This window comes from Globicephala melas, chromosome 5 (genome assembly GCF_963455315.2).
Source record: "Globicephala melas chromosome 5, mGloMel1.2, whole genome shotgun sequence".
Classification (NCBI taxonomy): Eukaryota; Metazoa; Chordata; class Mammalia; order Artiodactyla; family Delphinidae; genus Globicephala; species Globicephala melas.
In genome coordinates, this window is record NC_083318.1 from 65,259,955 (window position 1) to 65,282,862 (window position 22,908).

General features: G+C 43.1%; 1 protein-coding gene and 1 long non-coding RNA gene across 3 annotated transcripts in view; one reads left to right on the plus strand and one right to left on the minus strand.

Moving 5' to 3' along the window:
* Positions 1 to 4,005, minus strand: part of LOC132597352 (uncharacterized) — a 22,631-nt gene extending 18,626 nt beyond the window's left edge. Inside the window, exon 1 of one of the 2 annotated variants that reach the window (XR_009563994.1) lies at positions 3,464 to 4,005. This is a non-coding gene — a long non-coding RNA (uncharacterized lncRNA). Of the gene's footprint in view, positions 1 to 3,190 lie in introns of both variants that reach the window. The other variant, XR_009563993.1, reaches the window with a different exon arrangement.
* UCHL1 (ubiquitin C-terminal hydrolase L1) lies at positions 3,516 to 15,726 on the plus strand. The gene is made up of 9 exons (XM_030881124.2): positions 3,516 to 3,643; positions 3,764 to 3,775; positions 4,210 to 4,338; positions 7,111 to 7,261; positions 9,479 to 9,564; positions 9,643 to 9,690; positions 10,535 to 10,601; positions 11,490 to 11,548; positions 15,308 to 15,726. Exons 1-9 carry the CDS (start codon positions 3,611 to 3,613, stop codon positions 15,392 to 15,394), a joined length of 672 nt encoding a protein of 223 aa, XP_030736984.1. The 5' UTR covers positions 3,516 to 3,610; the 3' UTR covers positions 15,395 to 15,726.
* Positions 15,727 to 22,908: the final 7,182 nt, after the last annotated feature.

Genomic DNA, 22,908 nt, shown 5'->3' on the forward strand with positions numbered 1-22,908 from the left:
GGTCTACTCCATATTTACCCTGCGTATTTGATTTTTTAAAAAACGGTTTTCCTTCTGATCTTTGTGTATCCACTGTTAATGTTTATAAACAAAATGTTGTGGACTTGTTTTTCACTTGATATTTTCCACATTATTACATACCTTTACAACCACAGAATCAAGAAAAAAGTGACTATAAAGACCAACTGTACTATGATAATTGATGTGCAGAGCTTCATACATATCCCTACTGAATTTTTAACACCTTTGCTAAAATAACATTCACCCATTTAAAGTTTTTTGGTATATTCATAGGGGTGTACAATTATCACCAAAATCTCTATTAAATTTCATCATTTAATTTTTAACTCATTTTTCTGAATCTCACGACTCTGCCATTTAGTTTGCTTATTCTCGCTTGCATGTGCTCTCTCTCCCTCTCTCTCTCTGCTCCAATAAAACTGCACAAGACAGGATTAGAACCATTGTTGGGTGGCTACAGGTTGAGATTACTTCATTCAGCAGCACTTCTTTTTTAAAGGTAGAGTAATTTAATAAGCTATAAAACCACCTCAACTTTAATATCAATTGATGTCAACCCAGGCAGCATGAAGAAAGAAAACAATGAGAAGTGTTCTACCAGTCCATCTAGCTAGTAAGCCCGAAAGAAAAGGAGATAAGTGTTGGCAGACATAACGTCTTCAAAATGCAAGCATTCTATTTTTTCAAAGAATTCACTACTTATGAGTCCTAGAATTTGGCTAATGATTGATATCGAATCTCCTGGTCTACAGTTTCAGTGATACATTCTCCCCTGGCTCTCCCCTCCTTTTTAAAAAAATGATCAGGATACAGGTTGTTCATGTCTAGTCTCTGGCATCTTCTTGTAAGCAGGGAGCTGTTTTATTCATTGCTCTGATGCTTCCTGGCACATAGTAGGCCTTCAATATATATATATTAGTTGAGTGAATGAGTGACTACCTTTAATGAAGATTTCTGAAAGTGTTATCATTACTTCTTTTTTAATTAATTAATCTTTGGCCACGTTGGGTCTTTGTGGCTACGCACGGGCTTTCTCTAGTTGTGGCGAGTGGGGGCTACTCTTCGTTGCAGTACGCAGGCTTCTCATTGTGGTGGCTTCTCTTGTTGTGGAGCATGGGCTCTAGGCATGCAGGCTTCAGTAGTTGTGGCATGTGGGCTCAGTAGTTGTGTCTCATGGGCTCTAGAGTGCAGGCGCAGTAGTTGTGGCGCATGGGCTTAGTTGCTCCGTGGCATGTGGGATCTTACCACACCAGGGCTGGAACCTGTGTCCCCTACATTGGCAGGTGGATTCCTAACCACTGTGCCACCAGGGAAGTCCCTCATTACTTCTTTTTAAAAAATTTTATTGAAGTATAGTTGATCTACAATGTTATGTTAGTTATCATTATTTCTTTTACTATTAATTTTTGCAATAATTGTAAACTGCTAACTTCTACAGGTCCATCAGTCCTTATATTAAATGTCACTCCCTTCAGGAAGTCCTTCCGATTCCCTACGCTAAGCGTTCCCGAACTCTACTCCCTCTCACACTACTCTTATTACTGATAAGAGCTCAATGACAGAAGTTACTTTGTTCACCTTTGTATCCCCATTACACAGTAGGTGCTTAATCGGTACTTGTTGAAAAACTGAAGTAAATTAGGATGTAATTTGTCTCAGTCTTAAAGGCAAGAACTCATTCAACATAGCCAGGTATTCTTGTACTACTATTCACTTGTCAAGACTTTCAAGTCTTCTATTTTTTTTTTTCAGAGAGCGATGCTTTGGATTTTTTTTTAATTAATTAATTAATTTTTTGGCTGTGTTGGGTCTTTGTTTCTGTGCAAGGGCTTTCTCTAGTTGCGGCACGCCGGGGCCACTCTTCATCGTGGTGCGCCGGCTTCTCCCTATCGCGGCCTCTTTTTGCGGAGCACAGGCTCCAAATGCGCAGGCTCGGTAGTTGTGGCTCACGGGCTTAGTTGCTCAGCGGCATGTCGGATCTTCCCAGACCAGGGCTTGAACCCGTGTCCCCTGCATTAGCAGGCAGATTCTCAACCACTGCGCCACCAGGGAAGCCCAAGTCTTCTATTTTTAAAGAAACAACTTTAGTGAGGCATAATTTACATACCACAAAATTCATCCATTAAGTTCTCCTTACTAATGTCTTTTCCTCTCTCATGTTCTGTGTCAAGGTCATTTTTCTGATGGTAAAAATGGGAAGAAAATAGAAGTGGAATGTAGTGGAATTTTGGATAGAGAATGGGCTCCTTGAGCCCAATTTACTAGGGTTTGCTTCTCAGTTTTACTTTTCAGTTGTTATCTTAAAGCAAATTAACCTCTCTAAGCCACAGATTCTGAGCTGTAAAACTGCACTACGAAGAGTTTCTTCATTGGCTTCTCTAAGGGTTGTGAGATGACATGCAAAAGATCTGATCCACAGTAGAGGTAATAACTCAAAAACAGCAGATCCCCTCCCTTCTCTATGTCATCTTTTAACCTTGGATCCCCTAAACAGTAAGTCTATTCTTTCACCATCATCATTATCTTGTTCTGAGCATAAGTGAAAAAATACCCAACCTTCTTCTTTTCTTAGGATTCAGCAAGCCCCACTTCATTCTGAGGTTTTGTTTTCCTGCACTATTCTTACAGATTTTGTTCCACTTTTTATTCATTCTTAGGCATATGCTATTTGTCTCCATCTTTTGAATATGCTGGTAGAAAAAAACCCAAACCCCACCTGAGATCATTAGAGAACAGTGGTTTTTAAAGTTGCCATTACCTTTCTTCTTCACTGGGAGTATTCTATTGTGAACTTAATGTTTTATTTTTCAAAGCCTCCCATTCCTTGAAAAAAGTGCGTTTCCTTTTACAGCCTCTCATCTTGAAATTATACCTGTCTTTTTCCCTGGATATGTTTCCTAAAGTCTCCGACAGCCTGCCTTCTCTGTGTGTCGTATTACAGCCACATCCCCCAGGTCTCTACCGCTTCCCCAAGACCAACCAATTCTTCCCTGGGAGTCACATTACATCAGCATCACTAATGCAATATGTGCTATATTACAGACTATGTTTTATTCTAGGCAGTCAATTAAAAACGAACCTCGGTGCTGGTTTGCTTTAACATGGAGGATGAATTATCTAAGGTCAAATGCAAACTGCTGCTAGATTTATATTCATATTAAATATATACCTGTTGAATTTGGGCTTTTTCTCAGTGCTTCAGAGACTCTAAGCGTTCAGGTAACTGGGATGGTCTCAAGTGTGGGCTTCCAGAAACTTCACAAAAAATCAGACTCCATCAAAAGGACTGCTCCACACGCTCAAGGAACACCCACCAACAAAACCCATCTCCACAACCACCAGATTATCTCACCAGCAAGTGAGACTGCAAGGTTTGGGGGCTTGGCCGTACCACTCCGCGCTGCGCAAGGGGGGGGTTCGTGCCCATTTGGCTGCGACTGACCGTTTCTCTTCGCTTGGTTTTGCCTCTGCTCCCCCTGCGCAGGCATCCAAAGTGCGTCAGGCCGGTGCTTTATAGCTGCAGCCTGGGCGTCTCCGCTCTCTGTTTTTCCTCTTCTCTGGCTTGTGCTTCTTGCCGTTGTTCGCGAAGATGCAGCTGAAGCCGATGGAGATTAACCCGGAGGTGAGCATCAGGTGTACTTTTACTCGGGGAGCGCGGCGCCGAGGGTCAGCCCTCACCAGCTAGCGGTATCAATGACTGCTTTTATCTTTGCATTTTTTTTTCTTTGCATTTGCCTTCCAGATGCTGAACAAAGTGAGTGACGTCTCGGGCTGCCTCTGTCTCCCTCCCACGGGAGCACTGAGGCGGAGGCGCCCACCGGCTCCGGCTGTTTCTCAGGGACCGAGCGGCGCCCTGCGCGCTCCGGAGGCGGCGGGGCTGGGGCGCGGCCGGGGTGCCCTCACTCTGCCCCTGCCTCGGGGGCGGCGGTGACTGTGAAACCGGTCAGAGGTGGGATGTAGGAGGCTACGCCCAGATGCTAGCCCCGGGCGTCGCGGGAGCCACGTGTGGGCCGCGCTTTGTGCTGTGTCATTGCGCTTGGCCTGGGTGGGGGGCGGGGCGGGGCCGGGCTCCTCCCAGGCCCGGGGAGAGGTGCGAGGATGCAGAGCCCGCCCCGCCTCCCCCGCTTCCCGGTAGGTGCCCGCCACTTGCCTGTCTCCGCGCCTGGCCGCCATGTTTTTTCCCCGCAGGTGCTGGCCCGGCTGGGGGTTGCGGGCCAGTGGCGCTTCGAGGACGTGCTGGGACTGGAAGAGGAGTCTCTGGGCTCGGTGCCGGCGCCTGCCTGCGCCCTGCTGCTGCTCTTTCCTCTCACGGCCCAGGTAGGGCGTGGGGCCCGGGGTGCGCAGGCGCTGCGCGCGCTGCCCCTAGACCGGAGTGAGGCGTTGAGGACGGTGCAGGCTCTCCTCTCGTCCTGGCCTGGGCTTCCAGAGCTGGCACACTGCCCCTTCCTTGTGGCGGATGGAGGGAGGAACTCGCACTTTCATGGTACCTACTCACTGGGCTTCTGTTGTAACAGAGTTTATTGCCTGGTCGTTCATCCATCCAGTATTGCCTTGAATTTGGAGGACAAGCAGTATCTCAGTTCCATCATCCCAGTTATCCAGGAAGACAGTTCACCCTACTCATGAGTGCAGTTTGAACCTAGGCTTTTTGGCAGTTTGAGCCAAGGAATGGCTGGTTGGTGGTTCTCCTTTAACGGCTGTGACGTGTCGTTTTATTGTTTGGTTCTCAGACTCCCACCTTGCTGTAAAATGGAGGGGGATGGACTTGCCTAAACCACAAGAAAACAATAGGTTCTTTAATTTCCCACCTCTGCTGCCTGGGTCTTCAGTGGGTTCAGGGGTTTCTTCCCAACCCTCCACTCCCTACAACGTACACACTTGGTCTTTAGTTTCTCCAATGTGTTTTTCTAAAGCTTAATCATTTGTGTGTGGTTCCTGTGTGAGAACCTCCTTCTACCTCTCAACCTCTTTCCTGTCTGACCTTGTAGTTAAGTGAATAGGTGGGCATTAGACCAGTCTTGGGAATGCTTTTTCATTTCCCTTTAGATGGTCTTCCGCCTGCAAGTGTGCAAGTGTATATGTACCTCAAAGGCTGAGCATCAGATATAAAAAGGTAGCTGGGGTAATTGTTGTCTTGGATGTGTGGAATCCCACTAATTAGCATGGTTTTGTCTATCTCCTATTGCTGCCACTCGACCCCTGATGGAGGAGTGGTTGAATTTTGCTTTAGTGAAACTTGGGGCATTAGTATATACGGCATCGTTTCAAACAGAGTGAGCTAAACTGAAGCACCATCCTAATGCCGGGGGTTCTAGAAGCATCCTCAGCATAAACTAAGCCCTATGGGAAGTTCCAGGCGTTCCTCCTAGTAAATGGGCTAAGTATTGTGGGTTAAACACACTTAGTAAAGCTATTAGGATAGTCCCACTGACAACGTTTGTTATTGCCAAAGCCTTTACTTAGGTGAAAATGGAGTTCCCAAATAATTGCAAGTCAAATTAGCTTCCCTATTGATCAAATCAAGTGCAATGTTCTCTCTCTCATTTGAGCCTCTCCCAGAGGTTTCTTATTAGAGGAACCATGATGACTCGGAGGTTTTTGAGCAGTAGCGCTCAAAGGCGAGGCCTTGGGGAGGCAGTGGTGCAGCGCGTTTGTCTTGCAAAAGCCCACTGCTCTCATTTTGCTGCATCAAGCAGATCTTGGTTAGTAGAACATTCTGGGTAGGATGTTTTATGTTTGAAAGAGCTCGATACTATGTCTTTTCGCTCCAGTTCTGTCTATCAGATTTACTGAATGCCTGTTATGTGGCACAAAACACCTATTGGGCTAAATACTGAAGCAAATTCAAAGAAAAGTCGAGGTTTATAGGTTGACTTCCAAACAAGCTAATGTTAATTTAGAAAGCATCTAATTTTGTCTAAGAATATTATGAAATCCTAAATGGACTACTTTTAACACATTTTAAGGGATCATGAAATATTACAGAAATGTCTGCATGCAAGAGCTCAAACAACCCTAAAGGATGACGCTATCCCATTACAAAAAAATTAAGTCTTTTTAGAAAAGTGAAAATCCTTAACAGTCAATGAGTAGCTCAATTCAAGGATCCAGTGGGTAGATACATGATGCTAGAACTTCCTACGAGTTGGAGTTTAAGTTGATCTTGTGGGACAAGAGAGCTTATTCCTCTGATGGTACCACAGACGAGGCTTACTTCAGTTCTGTGTACAGTAATGCAAGGCTTCTAGAACTAGAAATACATGTACTTCTCGGGTTCCGTACGGTTTATACCAGTGGCAAGAAATTAGTGTTTCTATAGCATCAGCACCCTGCTTTTAACTGAGCAGTCATACCTTTAAGGTCTTTAGAACTCGTTAGTGAAAGGGCCAGACAAGCCCACTATATTACTGTACAAAGAGATAATGCTTTGAGGAAACTAGTCTCCTCAAATTGTATAGTTGTCAAGGACAAACGAGTTACATCTTCTTGTAGGATGAGAAAGTTTTGTGAAATCACAGTCCAACACCCCAGACCAGTTGTCTTTCCTTCCTAAAAAAGGATGAGGGAATAGTTAATTTCTTTAAATTGCTCCTTTCTTTAGTTAAGTTTTGTATTGTTTTGTTTTTGAAGAGACATGTATTTGGGCAGAATAGAAGTAGAACTTCAAAGAATAGTGAGATATAAACTAGCTGGTGTTCTTGGGCATTCAACTGCCCAGCGCTTGTTTGGAATGCCTGTGTGAAAGTCGTTAGTGTTAAAGGAAGAAAATAACGAACTTGTCTGTTTTTCTGACTTCAGCACGCCATCCATTTCAAGCTAAAAGGTTGCAGTGGTGTCTAGACAAAGTCTTGGGCAATGTCCAAGGCCGCTACTGCACTGCAGCATCAGGGTGGAGTGTCAGAACCCCACGGGCTGGCGTGGGCGTGGGTGGCAGACGGGCCATTCTCTGGGCACCAGCCAGCACCTAGATCCAAGGTTCCTGGTCATATTTCCCACTCTGTTTCCATTTAGGTGGTAGAACCCGCTGTGCTGCTGTCTGTTCTTTGCATTTTCATTTTGAGATGTAAAAGTGTTTTTTTGCACTCACAGCATGAGAACTTCAGGAAAAAACAGATTGAAGAGCTGAAGGGACAAGAAGTAAGTCCTAAGGTGTACTTCATGAAGCAGACCATTGGCAACTCCTGTGGAACCATCGGACTCATTCATGCAGTGGCCAATAATCAGGACAAACTGGAGTTCGGTGAGTGGGTTTTGAGGCCAGTCATCCTCTGGTTGACCTTTAATTAACTGTAATGCTTCCTTCCAACACCCCCAAGCCTCTATTTGGCAAAGCCATTGCCTTAGATTTTTTTGAAAATCTACTTATGCAGATAGAATCAGTGGGTGAATTCTCATCCTTCCTCCCTTTTGAGGAAGGGATGCGCATCCAAGAAGTATAGTGTGGTTTCCTCCCCCTGGAGAGGCGGGGCGGGTGACAGTGCAGTTTTGTACTTGCCTCTCCGCCTGGGCTCTTCATGTGCAGATCCTCCTGCTGGTCTTGACAATTCTAAAGAATTAGAGATGCTGTTAAGGCATAAAATGCCAACCTTCAGGACCTTTCTTTAATGGTGCTGTGTCTCATAAGCAACAGGAGAACCAAAACAACCTAAAGCAGCAGGACACAGCGCGAAGTCCTGCAGGGAGGCCTCGCCGCAGGCTGGCACCTTGAGAGATCCATCTGTGAACAAAGCTGGGTCAGGAGTTTTTTGTTTGTTTGTTTGTTTGTTTTTTTTTTTTTTTTGCGGTACACGGGCCTCTCACTGCTGTGGCCTCTCCCGTTGCGGAGCACAGGCTCTGGACGCGCAGGCTCAGCGGCCATGGCTCACGGGCCTAGCCGCTCCGCGGCATGTGGGATCTTCCCGGACCGGGGCACGAACCCGCGTCCCCTGCATCGGCAGGCGGACTCTCAACCACTGTGCCACCAGGGAAGCCCAGGGTCAGGAGTTTTAGCTCGCCTCCAGTGGATGCCATGGAGGATAGAGAAGAGATGAGTCTCAGCCCTTAAGTTGTCAGAAGTGCAAGTAACAGCATTGAAATATGTTAAAATACACGGCATTGTGTATGATTTTGGCCAAGGGTCAGCAAACTTTCTTAAAAGGCCAGAGAGTAAATCTTGTAGGCTTTGAGGGCCACATAATCTCTGCCCTTGTAGTGCAAGAGCAGCCATAGACAAGATGTAGAGCAGTGGATGTGGCTGTGTTCCAATAAAACTTTATTAGGTGGCAGTAGTCGGCCAACTCTTGATTTAGACAATGGATGGGGGTGGCTGAGAATTGAATAAGTTCAACTAACAGTCCATGCTGTTGCTTGTAGCAGGTCAAATACTTTTTTTTTTTAATTTAAACAAGGGAATTGTGGCCAAGATTCTACTCCTGGTATACTTCTGAAATTTAAAAAAAAAAGAAAAGGCTCGTCTGGCCACAAAGGTCCAGATCTTCTAGAAGTTGCTTTTTTCAAATATTGAGTGAGTCGTTAAAAAGTCGTAGTTTGATCCTTTTTATTTCTTCTGCAGTAAGTGTCATTTCTTTTAGAATACTGTGTTCCTGAGGTCACAGATACTGTAACTCTTCCATAAACATGGTCACGGTCACGGCTTAATCTGAGTCACAGCCCTCCTCATAAATTTGAGAGGATTCCTATAATTTCCAGATTTTCAGTGGTCCCCATTTAACACATTTGTTTAAGTTTAGAGCTGAAAGTTCAGATTGAGGTCTTTTGAAATACAAGTTGCTCTTGCATCCTAGATTCATCCACACTGAGCAATGACAAAATGCTTATGCCAACCATCAGCTAGTTAGCTGTCTCTAGGCCAGACTGTTAGGGTCTTTGTATTTCTATTTAAGATCTGTAGGTTGAAGTCTTTCTGGGTAACCATATTACTAAGATTGCATTTTCTACCCTGAAATAAAAGTCTTGGTTTGAGAACTGTTGATATTGATAGATTAGAATGTTATTGTTACATCATGTATGCAATAAACATTAACTGTGCATTGCTAAGTGCTGTAGATAAGAGCAATAGACAAGACAGTTCCTGCCTTTATGGCACTGAAAGTCTCACAAATACATGTTACCAGTGGATCAGTGCTGTAACAGAGATGGTAGGAGATCTGAGAGGTGAGGGTGAGGTGGAAGGTGGGGAGGGGTCAGGGGACAGGGAGGATGTGAGGAAGAGCTTGGCATGCTGGAGGAACTGAGAGTTCTCTGGCTTGAATGCAGTGAGAGGGGAGTGGTTGGAAAAATAGGCTGGGGAAGAGGCACCTCGCTCATCCACATCCTCAGAGGCCATGGTAAAAAGTCAGGTTTCCAAACGTGACAGACTATTGCAGTGGCTTAAGTCAGCAATAAATTGCAACCATTTACATTAGACCGGTACTAACATATGCTTTTTTTTCTTTTCTCTCTTTTTTTTTTTTTAAAGAGGATGGGTCAGTTCTGAAACAGTTTCTTTCTGAAACAGAGAAGTTGTCCCCTGAAGACAGAGCAAAATGCTTTGAAAAGAATGAGGTAGGAAGAGAACTTCTAGAGCATCGATTTTCAATAACTCTGGAGGTTTTCGTGCTAACTATTCTCTGTTTTCTGCAGGCCATCCAGGCAGCCCATGATGCCGTGGCACAGGAAGGCCAGTGTCGGGTAAATACAAGTTAGAGCCAGGCTGTCCAGGTGTCACCCATGTTTCCCCAGAAATATGTGCAAGAACCTCTTACTGGAACACAGCACATGTTTCCACCCAAGGCTGATGAATGCCAGCAAATTCTACCAGAATAATGCCTTGACCAGACCTGTTCATACAAATGGCTCTTCAAAATATCTGATTGGCAGTTGACACAGTCTTGAGTAAATTCAGGCTGGTAGTGTTTTATATAGATCCAAATGGGTCTAATTGAGTAGCACCCGTCTTAATAACTGAACATTTCACATACTCTTCTCACAGTCTATTGGAGAGCAAGCTGGACCAACAAGGACGAAAAGTTTCTAGATGACTTAAATGTACCATTAATCTGAACACAGCCTTCAAGTCAACTGTTGATTAGATTGAAGTCAGTGATAGTGTCTGTATAACTGCAGTTGACTCTGTCACATTCTAGTCTTGACCTTGGGTGAAGTACTTATCCTCTCTAAGCCTTAATTTCCTCCTCAGTAAAAAGCAAGTGTTAGAGTTCTGAGAGTTACAGTATATCTACTTTAATGGTCTTAGAATAGTACCTAGTATATAAGAAAGAAATATTCGCTATAATCATTTAATATGTAGGCAGGTTGGTTCAAGCATATTTACTTAGAGAATTTATTTTTAACAAATTAAGTTCTGCTTATAAAATAATCATATTGCAAAATATGTGTATCAAATCAACAGGTTGTAGACCTTAAACTTACACGATGTTATGTCATTTATATCTTTTCTTCCAGCTTTATTTTTAAACGCAGTTTATAATACAATAAAAACTCATTTTCGAAAAAATATCTTGACTCTCTGCAGGTAGATGACAAAGTGAACTTTCATTTTATTCTGTTTAACAACGTGGATGGCCACCTCTATGAACTTGGTACGTCTCACTCCAGTTTTGGAATCTAATATAGATGCATGCCTTCTCTCAGACATAATTCCTCTCACAGGACTGGTGTGTGACTTTATGGCGGCACTTAGTATATCCGTTTATGAAGCCAGAACACTGAGGTATTCTCAAGGGGGCACTTAACCCTTTATCATACCCAGAGCACCTCCCTCAGGAACCTGGCCTGCGGGATGAATGGCTTTAGTTACAAACCAGTAAAGAGAACTGATCAGCCAGTTCAAAGTATACACGTTCAGATTTTCCCTTTCCACGTTCCACTGTAATAGCATCACCAGTATAAGGTCTCCACCGCCATCCTTTCCAGGCAAGGAATACTTTTGGAAGGAGGTAAATGCCTAAACACAACCTGGTTTGTGTAAAAAGAATTCAGACATGTCCATCTCTGTATTAAGAAGAGCCATCTCCTTTTAATGGAGGAAGACTTGCAGCTGTGTCATCTCAAGCCAAGATACTACCTATGGCAAGCAAGGGCAAAGAAAACTTGGGGCCGCTCAGCAGTCATTGAGGGGCAACTGAAATCTCAAGGATCCTTTTTCTTCCCTCCACCTTCTGTGTACCTCATAGACTGCTGACTTGCTTTGTGGTCCTTCCCAAGAGATGGGCACAAGCCCTCCTAGTAGGGTAGCTAGTCTGGCCTGGTGTGGTCTTGTGGTCTTGGTGCTTTAGACTAGAATTGCCTGGGGTGGATATCTAGGAACACTTGAACCTCATTTCCAGTCTGTTGCTTCATAACCAGCCTAACCTTTGTGGGAGTGGCAGTGGTATTTGGAAGAATCTAAAACTTGCCTTTAAGCTGGACAAGCACAGTAGACAGAAAACGTGCAGAGAAAATTGACATGCCTGGCTTTTTCGTTACAGATGGACGGATGCCTTTTCCGGTGAACCATGGCGCCAGTTCAGAGGGCTCACTGCTGCAGGTAGTCTTTGGAATCCATTTCCGCTAGGGCCCATATTTCTTGAGCCAGTTTGTCTATTCTAAAGTGCAAACCGTTTTCGGTACAGGCAGCGTCAGTCATCTGGGATGAGAGCAGTCTTTAGGGCTTAAAGATCATCTCAGTCATTCTGTTTGCTTTATTTTATAGCAAATAGTCTTAAACGGCATCCTTTAGAGCAGCCCTGCCTGATCTGTATTGCGTGCTGTCTTTAGCCCACAGTTAGATTTAGCCTGAAAGCCATTGTTTATTTCCTTGTGAGGTTAAGGTGACTGTTGTCCTCTTGTCAGATTACATCATAGCCAATGACTCAGACTCATGGAACAGCAACCCAAGCCTTTCCTAATCCCTCTCTGATGGCTGGATTTGGGTCAGTCTTGTAGGTAGCATACTATGGATTCTGGTTAGGCAGTTACCTCTGTGATTGTTTTCTTCCCACACGGTCGGTCCACTGTTCACAGGTCAAAGGAAGCAAATTCAAACCATGCCTGACCAGAACTTTTAAGATCCAGGGTCACTGTGTAACCGTCCTGGTAAAAGTGACGGCAGAAATCTCTTAATTCTGAACACGAGTTGGTAGACTAGTCCTCTGCCCTCTAAAAAATGAATCTCTAGAGTTTAGTCAATTTGCTGTTGGAAAGGAAAATGGCTTAATTGTGATAAAATTTAAAATGATGTTGAGGTATAATTACTTCATTTGCTGTAATAACAGCTAAACTTTTTTGCGTGCTTCTTGTGTGTAGACGGGGGGGGGGGGGGGGTTGGCAAACTTTTTCTGTGAAGAGCCAGGAAATATTTTAGGCTTTGTATAGCATATGGGCTCTGTTGCAGGTATTCATTTCTGCTGTGACAGCTCCAAAGCAGCCCCATAGGCAGTGTCTAAATGAATGTGTATGGCTGTGTTCCATTAAAACTTTATTAACAAAAACAGGCAGCAGGTTGGATTTGGCCCACAGGCTGCAGTTTGCTGACTCCATGCTAGATGCTGTTCTAAGTTAGTTACCTCTTTTATGGACTCCTTTTAATGATGCTCTGAGGTAGTTAGTATTACATTTTACAGATGAGGAAACGGAGGTGCAGAGGTAAGTGATGCCCAAGGTCAATGGCAAACTACAGAATCATGGTTCAAATCTAGACAGTCTGTCTCTAGAGTCTGTGCTCTTAGCCACTGTACAATACTACCTTTATAGTAGACCTGTCTTTGGAACATCGTAGACCTGATGACCTCAAGGTACTAGTGGACCAAATTATGCAGTCCTAGGAGGGACGGTCACTTTCTCTAGCCTTCTGTCACATACACCTGAGATCAGTCAGAGCTAATTCTTGGATATACCAGGGGTAAATGAGAATAGTGATATGGAATGAGAACTAGACCTAGAGAAACAGAATGGGGATTTGCATGAGAGTCAGGATTCACTTATGGGAGAGAATAAGAACAGGGGCAGAATTTCTGGGTATGACCTATTTGGAGGAAAGATTCTGGTCCATGTAATAAAGCTTCCTAGGTACATACCAACTCCTATCGAACACTGTCCTAATACAGGCACACCTCACATTGTGGGCTCAGTTCCAGACCACTGCAGTAAAGCAGATATCACAATAAAGAGAAGTTTTGAGTTTTTTTGCTTCCTACTGCATATAAAAGTTATGTTTACACTATACTGTAGTCTGTTAAGTGTGCAATAGCATTATGTATAAAAAGCCAATGTACATATCAATTTAAAATATTGTTAAAACAATGCTAACCATCATCTGAGTGTTCAGTGAGTCAGTCTTTTTGCAGTAGTAACATCAAAGATCACTGATCACAGATCACCATAACAAATATAATAATAATGAAAAGTTTGGAATATTATGAGAATTACCAAAATGTGACACAGACATGAAGTGAGCCAATGCTGCTGGAAAAGTGATGCTGATAGACTTGCTCCATGCAGGATTGCCACAAACCTTCAATTTGCCAAAAAAAAAAAAAAAAAAAAAAAAGCAGTATCTGCAAAGGACAATAAAGTGAAGTGAAATAAAATGAGGTATGCCTGTACCATAAAATGTACTCTGCATAGGATACTTAAAACTGTTATGTGAGTAGAATTTATGAGGTGTGGGGAAGGTAAAACTTCTTTTGTTTTTAAAAAAAAACACCAGAATCACATTTTAAATTAATTGACTAGAAAATAGCTTTTTTTTTTTTACATCTTTATTGGAATATAATTGCTTTACAATGGTGTGTTAGTTTCTGCTTTATAACAGAGTGGATCAGTTATACATATGTTCCCATATCTCTTCCCTCTTGCGTCTCCCTCCCTCCCACCCTCCCTATCCCACCCCTCCAGGCTGTCACAAAGCACCGAGCTGATCTCCCTGTGGAAAATAGCATCTTAATTAGTGGAAATTCTTATCCTAAGTAAGGCTGGTTCTATATGGTTAGAGATGTTTTAGGTTGTCTAAACTATACCCCGAATTAACTTGTTAAATTGGTGAGAAAGTCCATAAACTTAACCCAAGTATGCTAAACTTGAGTGAGTTAGGTCACTGCTTATTGTCTATGTAGGAGATGGCTGTTGTCTTTACAGGCACACCCTTAACATTAATCAACAGCATGGGTCCTAAAGGAAAGTGGCTTTGGGGAAGGCAGGTCTGGGATATCAATATATTAAAAATTCTGATAGAATAAAATGTAGATGTTACTCTAGATCCTCTTCAGTTTTTCTAAGTGGTTCCAAAGCAGAAACAAAACCGGGGTGGGGTTGATGCTTTTTCAGGACCACAACTCATTATCAGGTTGGTGATTTTTAGGCCTTGGGAGCTGATGTTCTGTGACTGTTCTCTGTCATAGCATATCCACTGTCCTCTTGAAGGTCTCGTATTTAACATTGTTAGTGGGGCTTTCTTTACGCTGGACTTTTTACAAATTGAACAGTGATTGATATTCTGATCCCAAGGCATTTAAACCCCAGAATTTCTCAAGTAACATTGGGGTCAGTTTTCTATTCCCAATCTTTGTAATCTAGGTCTTAGAATTAGTAACACATGTCATTCCCTAAATATGTAGGAATCCGTCACTTATCTGTACTTGGAATACCAGGGATTTGAACTTTAAGCCTGTTTTGTAAAATGTTTACTTGAAATAAATCTGTCTTTACTCTGGGAATTTCTGAGTTAGAACTTTTTCCTTATGGAAGAGAAATCAATTTTCTGTCTTTGGATTTGAGGGAAAGAGCACCAAGAGTATAGTTTTCTTGTCAAAACCAGGCACAAGGTGGCAGAAGCACAGAGCATTTGGTAGAAAGAATAAAGGAATCAAAGCTTCTGGAGCTGGATTTGTGATGTGGGTCCTTGTCTTTCCTATCATCTGATTTTTTTTTTTTTTTTTTTGGTACACGGGCCTCTCACTGTTGTGGCCTTTCCCGTTGCGGAGCATAGGCTCCGGACGCGCAGGCTCAGCAGCCATGGCTCACGGGCCCAGCCACTCTGCGGCATGTAGGATCTTCCCGGACCGGGGCACGAACCCGTGTCCCCTGCATCGGCAGGCGGACTCTCAGCCACTGCGCCACCAGGGAAAGCCCTCATCACCTGATTTTTTTCCTCTTGCCTTAAGCCCTGGTTTTCAAGTTTATTGGGAGGTTTAAAGTGGGTCAGGGTGAACTTTGGGCATTAATAGACCTTACTAATACTTTCCCCTTGAAGCTTTCATTTTGAGCTGTTGCTGTTTAGACCTTAATTCATGACATTCCTCCTCCTCAGGACGCCGCCAAGGTCTGCAGAGAATTCACTGAGCGTGAGCAAGGGGAGGTCCGCTTCTCCGCCGTGGCCCTCTGCAAGGCAGCCTAATGCCTCATGGGGGGGCACTTCGCTTTCTCCCCCCTTCCCTTCGTCGTGAAAGTATATCCCTACCTATGTGGTCTAAATGCTTCAGTACTTGTAGAGCACAGCTGTTCTCCTTCGGTTCCACAGATACGCACTTACCCTCAACTTCGCCCACGCACTAGCAGAGCTCCATCGAGCAAGTTTGGTGTCACCCTCTGATGGCAAAGCATTCCCCTCATTGTATGTCTCATACCTCAATATCTAATGCTTTAATGGCTACTTTGGTTTGTGTCTGTTAGCTAAGGCCTTGGATGTGGTTTGTCCTTAAAAGGAATAAAATTTTTCTGCTGATAAGAGATGAGCCTAAACTGGTTTTCATTTTTCCGTCCCCCCAATATATCCCAAATTACCATAGTAATTACATATATATCTTCCATATAAGAACTTATACAGTACAGGTAAGAAAATTACCATAAAAATATTATCGGTTTAGTGTGTTTCTACACTTTTTTCTATACATTTATGTTACTGTGTGTACCTGTAGACTTAAAAAAAATATATTTTGGAATAATTATTGAAATATAGTTGATACTATTAATTTCAGATGTACAACACAGTGATTCGACATTTAAGTACATCATGAAATGATCACCACGATAAGGCTAGTAACCATCTGTCCCCTTACAAAGTTATCGCAGTATTAGTGACTATATTCCTTATGCTCTAAGAATGATTTTAGTTTTACAGAAAAATTGAGAAGATATTAGAGTTCCCATATACCTTTCATTCGTTTCCCCCATTACATCTTACATTAGTATGATACATTTGTAACAACTGATGAACCATTAATTGGCTCTTCTTGGCTGTGACAGTTTCTCAGGCTTTTCTTTTGATGATTTTGACAGCTTCAAGGAGTACTGATCAAGTATTTTGTAGGATGCCCCTCTCTTGGAATTTGCCTAATGTTTTCTCATTAGACAAGTGTTACGAGTTTTGGGGGAGGAGAACCACAGGTAAAGTGCTGGTCTCGTCATGTCATATCAGGGTACATAGCATCAACATTCCTTACCGTTAATGTTAACCTTGATCACCTGGCTGGATGGCGTTTGTCAGGTTTCTCCGAGTAAAGCTACTTTCCCCACCCTACAGTCCTCTATTATAGACTGGAAAGAAGTCTATGCACAGCTGACCCTATAGGAGTAGGTTGAATTAAGCTCTACCGTCTTGAAGGTAGAGTATCTATATAAATTATTTGGAAATCTTTTGCAAGGGATATATGTCTCTTATCCCCTATTCATTTATATCAGTATGAACTCATGGCTATTTTATACTCTGGGTTATAATCTAGTACTACATTTTGTTTAAATTGTTCTAGCTTTGGCCATTGAGAGCTATTTCAGTTGGCTCCTGTGTCCCTTTGACATACTCCAATCAATGTGGGTTTTGCTTTTTTTTTTTTTTAATCGATAGTTTACTATCCAGAAATTAGTTTTTTAAAAATCAGTGTCAGTGGGGGCCTGGATGGTGGCTGGAAACGGGGCTTTCCTGGGAGGAGGAGGGCAATGGTGGGGATGCAGCAGCTCCACAGCCCCAATCCCTGACGAGTGGGGCTCATCTCTCAAGGCTGCCTCTGGTGCAAGTGAAGGCCTTGGTGAAGGCGGACCCCAACGTGATGCTCGTGGGACAGGAAGCCAGCTTCATTTTGGCACGAGCCGTGGAAACCATAGCAAAAGATGCCTACTGTTGTGCTCAACAAGGGAAGAGGAAAACCCTTCAGAGGAGAGATTTGGGTAATGCAATAGAAGCTGTGGATGAATTTGCTTTTCTGGAAGGTACTTTGGATTGATTGCTGAGCTGGGCAGTTTTGTGAGCCTGTACCCGCATCCTTCAGCTAGGCCCTCTGCAGGCCTTTGAAGAAGAGTCTTTGGAATACTGAACTTACACACTTCTCCTGTTCTGCCTTCACCTAAACCTGGATAAGCAGAGATCTCACCTGTTAGCTTTTCTCTGTAAGGTCTTCCACTACTTGTGTCTTCCATTTCTGGCCTGGATGCAGCTGCTGCTGCTTGCGGTAGAGATAGAGAAAATGATTTTGTAGGTTGCTTCATAAATGATAAGGACCAAATAAAAGTTTCTGATCAACCTCAAAAAAAATGTCTTTGCCATTTGTTAAACCTTAACTATTTTATAGATTAGGATACACTAATATGTAACTTACAGGCTTGCATTAAATGTTAAATGACATTTGTTCTCAACAATTGATACTTGAATATAACAGTTACTCTCTAGTTACAGGGATTAAGCCCTGTGGGGAAGAAACCCCCAGACCTCCTGCTCTTAGTGTGATCCTCACAGAAGAGCTTTATCCTGTCTGTTGCCAGGAGCCCAGGTAGCTTGGGTTTCAGCTGCCTTAAAGTTTTCAACTCTTGATTATTCTATGGTGATAATACTTCTGATTCCAACTTTGAAGTGAAGGATATTTTGGTTCCTAGGGGGAAAGTGATCACTACTATTCCTTCTAATGGAAGAAATTAAATACATGGTGACTCAGGTGATTCTAATTGCTTGGAGTTGAAGCCAGAGGGATGCATTTTCAGTTCTAATTTGGTGTGTGACTTTCATGCAGTCACCTTGGAGATTGACTTAGGGGAAAAGAAACAGAACGAGCCTCCTTCCTGCTAATAAGAGCTGGTGGAAATACTGCTTTCGGTCTCAGGAGTACAATTATACCACTAAATGCAGCTGTAAGACTTTATGCATGAGAATCATTAAAATGCTCACAAACACACCTTAGCATGTCACACCATGGAGGGTCATGTAATGGCTGTTGTATGTGGGTGATTGCAACCCTGGAGGTGCAGAGAAATTGGTTTTACTGAGGAAACACAAGTTAGTTTACATGCCCAAATTCTCACTGCTAATTACTAGGGAAATAGAGGTAGCTGTCCTCGGTTAGGAGTCAATATCATAGACTTCAGGGCTTATCAAACGTCTTTGACCTCAACTCTGCCTCTCAGTAACTTTGGGCAAAGAAATTACCCTCTCCCACGTCTTCATTGTTTCACGTTAAAATAGACAACACAGGGCTTCCCTGGTGGCGGCAGTAGTTGAGAGTCCGCCTGCCAATGCAGGGGACACGGGTTCGTGCCCCGGTCCAGGAAGATCCCACATGCCGTGGAGCGGCTGGGCCCGTGAGCCATGGCCACTGAGCCTGCGCGTCTGGAGCCTGTGCTCTGCAACGGGAGAGGCCACAACAGTGAGAGGCCCGAGTACCGCAAAAAAAAAAAAAAAAAAAGACAACACAGAGTGAAGATGTCTGGGAAGGGCCTGGCTTCTAGAAGTTTCCCTCTAGTACCAGCATCTTCCCTACTGCTCTCCCTGAGACCTCAGCCATGTGTAACCCCATGGGGTAACATCAACTTTGTATTCTATGTGAGGGCAGCACCCCCTGGAGTTGTGCAACTCAAGAGGTTCTTGTTTCTCCAATAAACGCTATTAACTGACATCTTGGATTTATCAAAGATCATGTCCAGTTGGCTTATTCTTTAGAATGTTACTAATCTTTGGCAATGAAAGTAATTTTGGTTTTTTTAATTGAAGTATAGTTTGCTGTACAATATTATGTAAGTACAAGTGTACAATATAGTGATTCATAATTTTTAAAGGTTATATTCCATTTATAGTTATTATAAAATATTGCCTACATTCCCCTTGTTGTACAACATATCCTTTATTTATTTTTGGCTGTGTTGGGTCTTCATTGCTGTGTGTGGGCTTTCTCTAGCTGTGGCGAGCGGGGGCTACTCTTTGTCGCAGTGCGTGGGCTTCTCACTGCAGTGGCTTCTCTTGTTGCAGAGCATTGGCTCTAGGTGCATGGGCTTCAGTAGTTGTGGCACGTGGGCTCACTAGTTGTGGCTCACAGGCTTTAGAGCACAGGCTCAGTAGTTGTGGTGCATGGGCTTAGTTTGCTCCACGGCATGTGGGATCGTCCCGGACCAGGGCTCGAACCCACGTCCCCTGCATTGGCAGGCTGATTCTTAACCACTGTGCCACCAGGGAAGTGCTTACAACATAGCCTTTTAGCTTATTTTATACCTAATAGTTTGTACCACTTAAGCCCCTACCCCTATATTGTCCCCCGCTTCCCTCTCCCCAGTGGTAACCACTAGTTTGTTTATATCTGTGAGTCGCTGCTTTTTTGTTATAGTCACTAGTTTGTTGTACATTTTTAGATTCCACATATAAGTGATATCATACAGTATTTGTCTTTCTCTGTCTGACTTATTTCACTCAGCATAATACACTCTAGGTTCATCCATGTTGTTGCAGATGGCAGAATTTCATTTTTTTAATGGCTGAGTAATATTGCATTGTATAAATATATATATGTACCACATCTTCTTTATCCATTCATCTGCTGGACACCTAGGTTGCTTCCATACTTAGGCAACTGTAAATAATGCTGCTATGAACATTGGGGTGCATATATCTTTTTGAATTAGTGTTGTTGTTGTTGTTTCCCTGTATATATACCCAGGAGTGGAATTGTTGGGTCATATGGTAGTTCTAATTTTAGTTTTTTGAGAAACCTCCATATTGTTTTCCATAGTGGCTACACCAATTTACGTTCCCACCAGCGGTGTACGAAGGTTCCCTTTTCTCCACATCCTTGCCAACATTTGTTATTTGTGTTCTTTTTGTTGCTGTATGCGGGCCTCTCACTGTTGTGGCCTCTCCCGTTGCGGAGCACAGGCTCCAGATGCGCAGGCTCAGCGGCCATGGCTCACGGGCCCAGCCGCTCCGTGGCATGTGGGATCTTCCTGGACCGGGGCACGAACCCGTGTCCCCTGCATCGGCAGGCGGACTCTCAACCACTGCGCCACAGGGGAAGCCCCCTTCTGCCTGCTTCCTAATCGGGTTTTTGTTTTTTGATGTCGACTTATATGAGCTGTTTATGTATGTTGGATATTAATCCCTTATTGGTCATATCGTTTGCAAATGTTTTCTCCCATTCAGTAGGTTGTCTTTTTGTTTTGTGGATGTTTTTCTTTGCTGTGCTAAAGCTTTTAAGTTTAATTAGGTTCCATTTGTTTATTTTTGCTTTTATTTCCTTTGCTTTAGGAGACAGATTTAAAAAAGTGCTGCGATTTATGTTGAAGAGTGTTCTGCCTATGTTTTCCTCCAGGAGTTTTATAGTATCCAGTCTTGCATTGAGGTCTTTAATCCATTTTGAGTTTATTTTTGTTTATGGTGTTAGAGAATGTAATGAAGGTGACTTGTTGTGCTTTCAATAGATAAAGCCACCTGATGCTAGGTTTCCCCCCTTTTTAACTAATACCCAGAATGTCCAATTGAGGAATACTTAGGTTACACATCTATTCAGTATAATATGGTCTGTCTTAAAGACCCATGATCATGAAAAAATGTTTATGCATGAAACTAGTGAGATAGTTTTGTAAAATGTGTATGCATATGTGTTTAGAAAAGACAGGACCATAATAACTAGATGTTTACTATATTCTAAATTAAACTTAGTCACAGCGAAGCTTAAGCAACTTGCCCAATCTTACTCAGCTAGTGAGGAATGTTGCTGACATTCAAACCCAAGCAGACTGGCTCTAGGAGCCCACGATATTAATGATCATTGCTGGGCAGAGGTGGACCTACCTTAAGGTGAATGAAGTTTAAGCTTTAGGGCCTCACACTTGAATGGCTCCTTCCAGCATCCTGGCTTTTGTGTCCTTGTGAAATTTACAGATCCTTAAAAAACGTGGGTCAGCTCCTGCCTCTGGATGTTGAGATTATGAGTGATTTTAACTTTATATCCTCATTTTCCAAGCTTTCTAAAATTGCTATATTACTTTTATAGTAAAAAAACTTAAGTTTTTCTCTAGGACTGTAATGAATGAATTACGGAATGAACTCTGTCTGAGCTGCTGCTGGTTAGTTTAGCTTACCTTCCAAGTTTCTTCCGTTTATAACTGAAGTTTGTGCAACTGAGTCTTCTAAGATGAAATGGGCTTCATTACAAGGCTACTTTAGAACTTCAATGATCATCTTTATGTTCTCCTAAACCCCAAGTTACTTGGGACCTGTTCAGTTTCCTGCACATCCTGACATGTTCAATAATGACTTGACATTTGGGAGTTACTTTGTGTCCCTTGAATGATGTGATCTTATTAATTCATTTGTATTACAGTGTTAAGTTGTTCATCCTTTTCATTCTTGACCTGGCTTGGTGTAGCGGCGAGGAGTGGGGTGCTGTGGATTGCCTGTGTGGTTGGGGTGTCTGGTATAATCCTGTAGAATGGGCATTACAGGACCTCTCCCAGGATTAGGAGGTTGGAGCTAAGATAAGGCACGTAGAGCTCAGCACATCGTGACCATGCCTTGAGCATTTCTATTAATGTAACATAAACTGTTATAGGAGTGGAGTGTGTGTGTGTGTGTGAATATTTATGAACAAAAGAGAAAGAGAAGTAGAGACGTCTCAGCAGATGAAATAGTATGGATAATGTTCCCTCCTAGTACAAAACACCTGGATTTGGACAATTTAAGTCACCTGATGGTTTCCTTTCCCTGGTCATGTTAATATCCTTAACCTGATTCAAAATCAAATTTTATAGTAATGCATCTCTTCACTCTTAGGAATCAGATGCTTTCCACAGTGTTCATCATTCTCTAAAAAACAGGCTTTTTTATTTTTTTAATCTTACCTTAGTATGGTAGTACATTGGTCACAATGAATGAACTAACAATGATATGTTATTATTAACTTAAGTCCAGACTTTATTTCCTTAGTTTTCACCTAATGTCCCTTTCCTGTTGCGAAATCCCATCTAGGATACCACATGCTATGTCGTCGTCCTGTCTCCCTAGGTTCCTCTTGGCTGTGATTTATTGAACTAAAACCAATTACGTTGATCCAAGGTGCTGCTTTGGCTCTGGCTCTTGACAGTTCCACTGTTTGTGGTCTCCTAGGGCCAGTGCAGGCAGCACAGCTTGTGGTTGAGACCTGAGGGTTGTGCCATCATCTCTGCCTCTTACCAGATGGGTGCCTTGGCCAACTTAACCCCTGCTAAGCCTCGATTTCCTCATCTGTAAAGTGGTTCAGTATCTGCCTTGTAGGGTTGTTGTGAAAGCACATGAGAACACTCGTGAAGTGCTTTGGGGTGTGCTAGAATAGCAAGTGCTATGGTTTTAATTTTCATCACCACCTATCTCTTTGCATCCATCTCTCCTTTTTTTTTTTTGCGGTATGCGGGCCTCTCACTGTTGTGGTCTCTCCCGTCGCGGAGCACAAGCTCCTGGACGCGCAGGCTCAGTGGCCATGACTCACGCGCCCAGCCGCTCCGCGGCATGTGGGATCTTCCCGACCGGGGCACAAACCCGTGTCCCCTGCATCGGCAGGCAGACTCTCAACCACTGCGCCACCACGGAAGCCCCATCTCTCCTTTTTATCCAACTGAAATTCCAAGCTACCAAGTGTCCCCTATTTCCTGGGATAAGGGCCCATTTCCAAAGCAACTTTTCCTAAA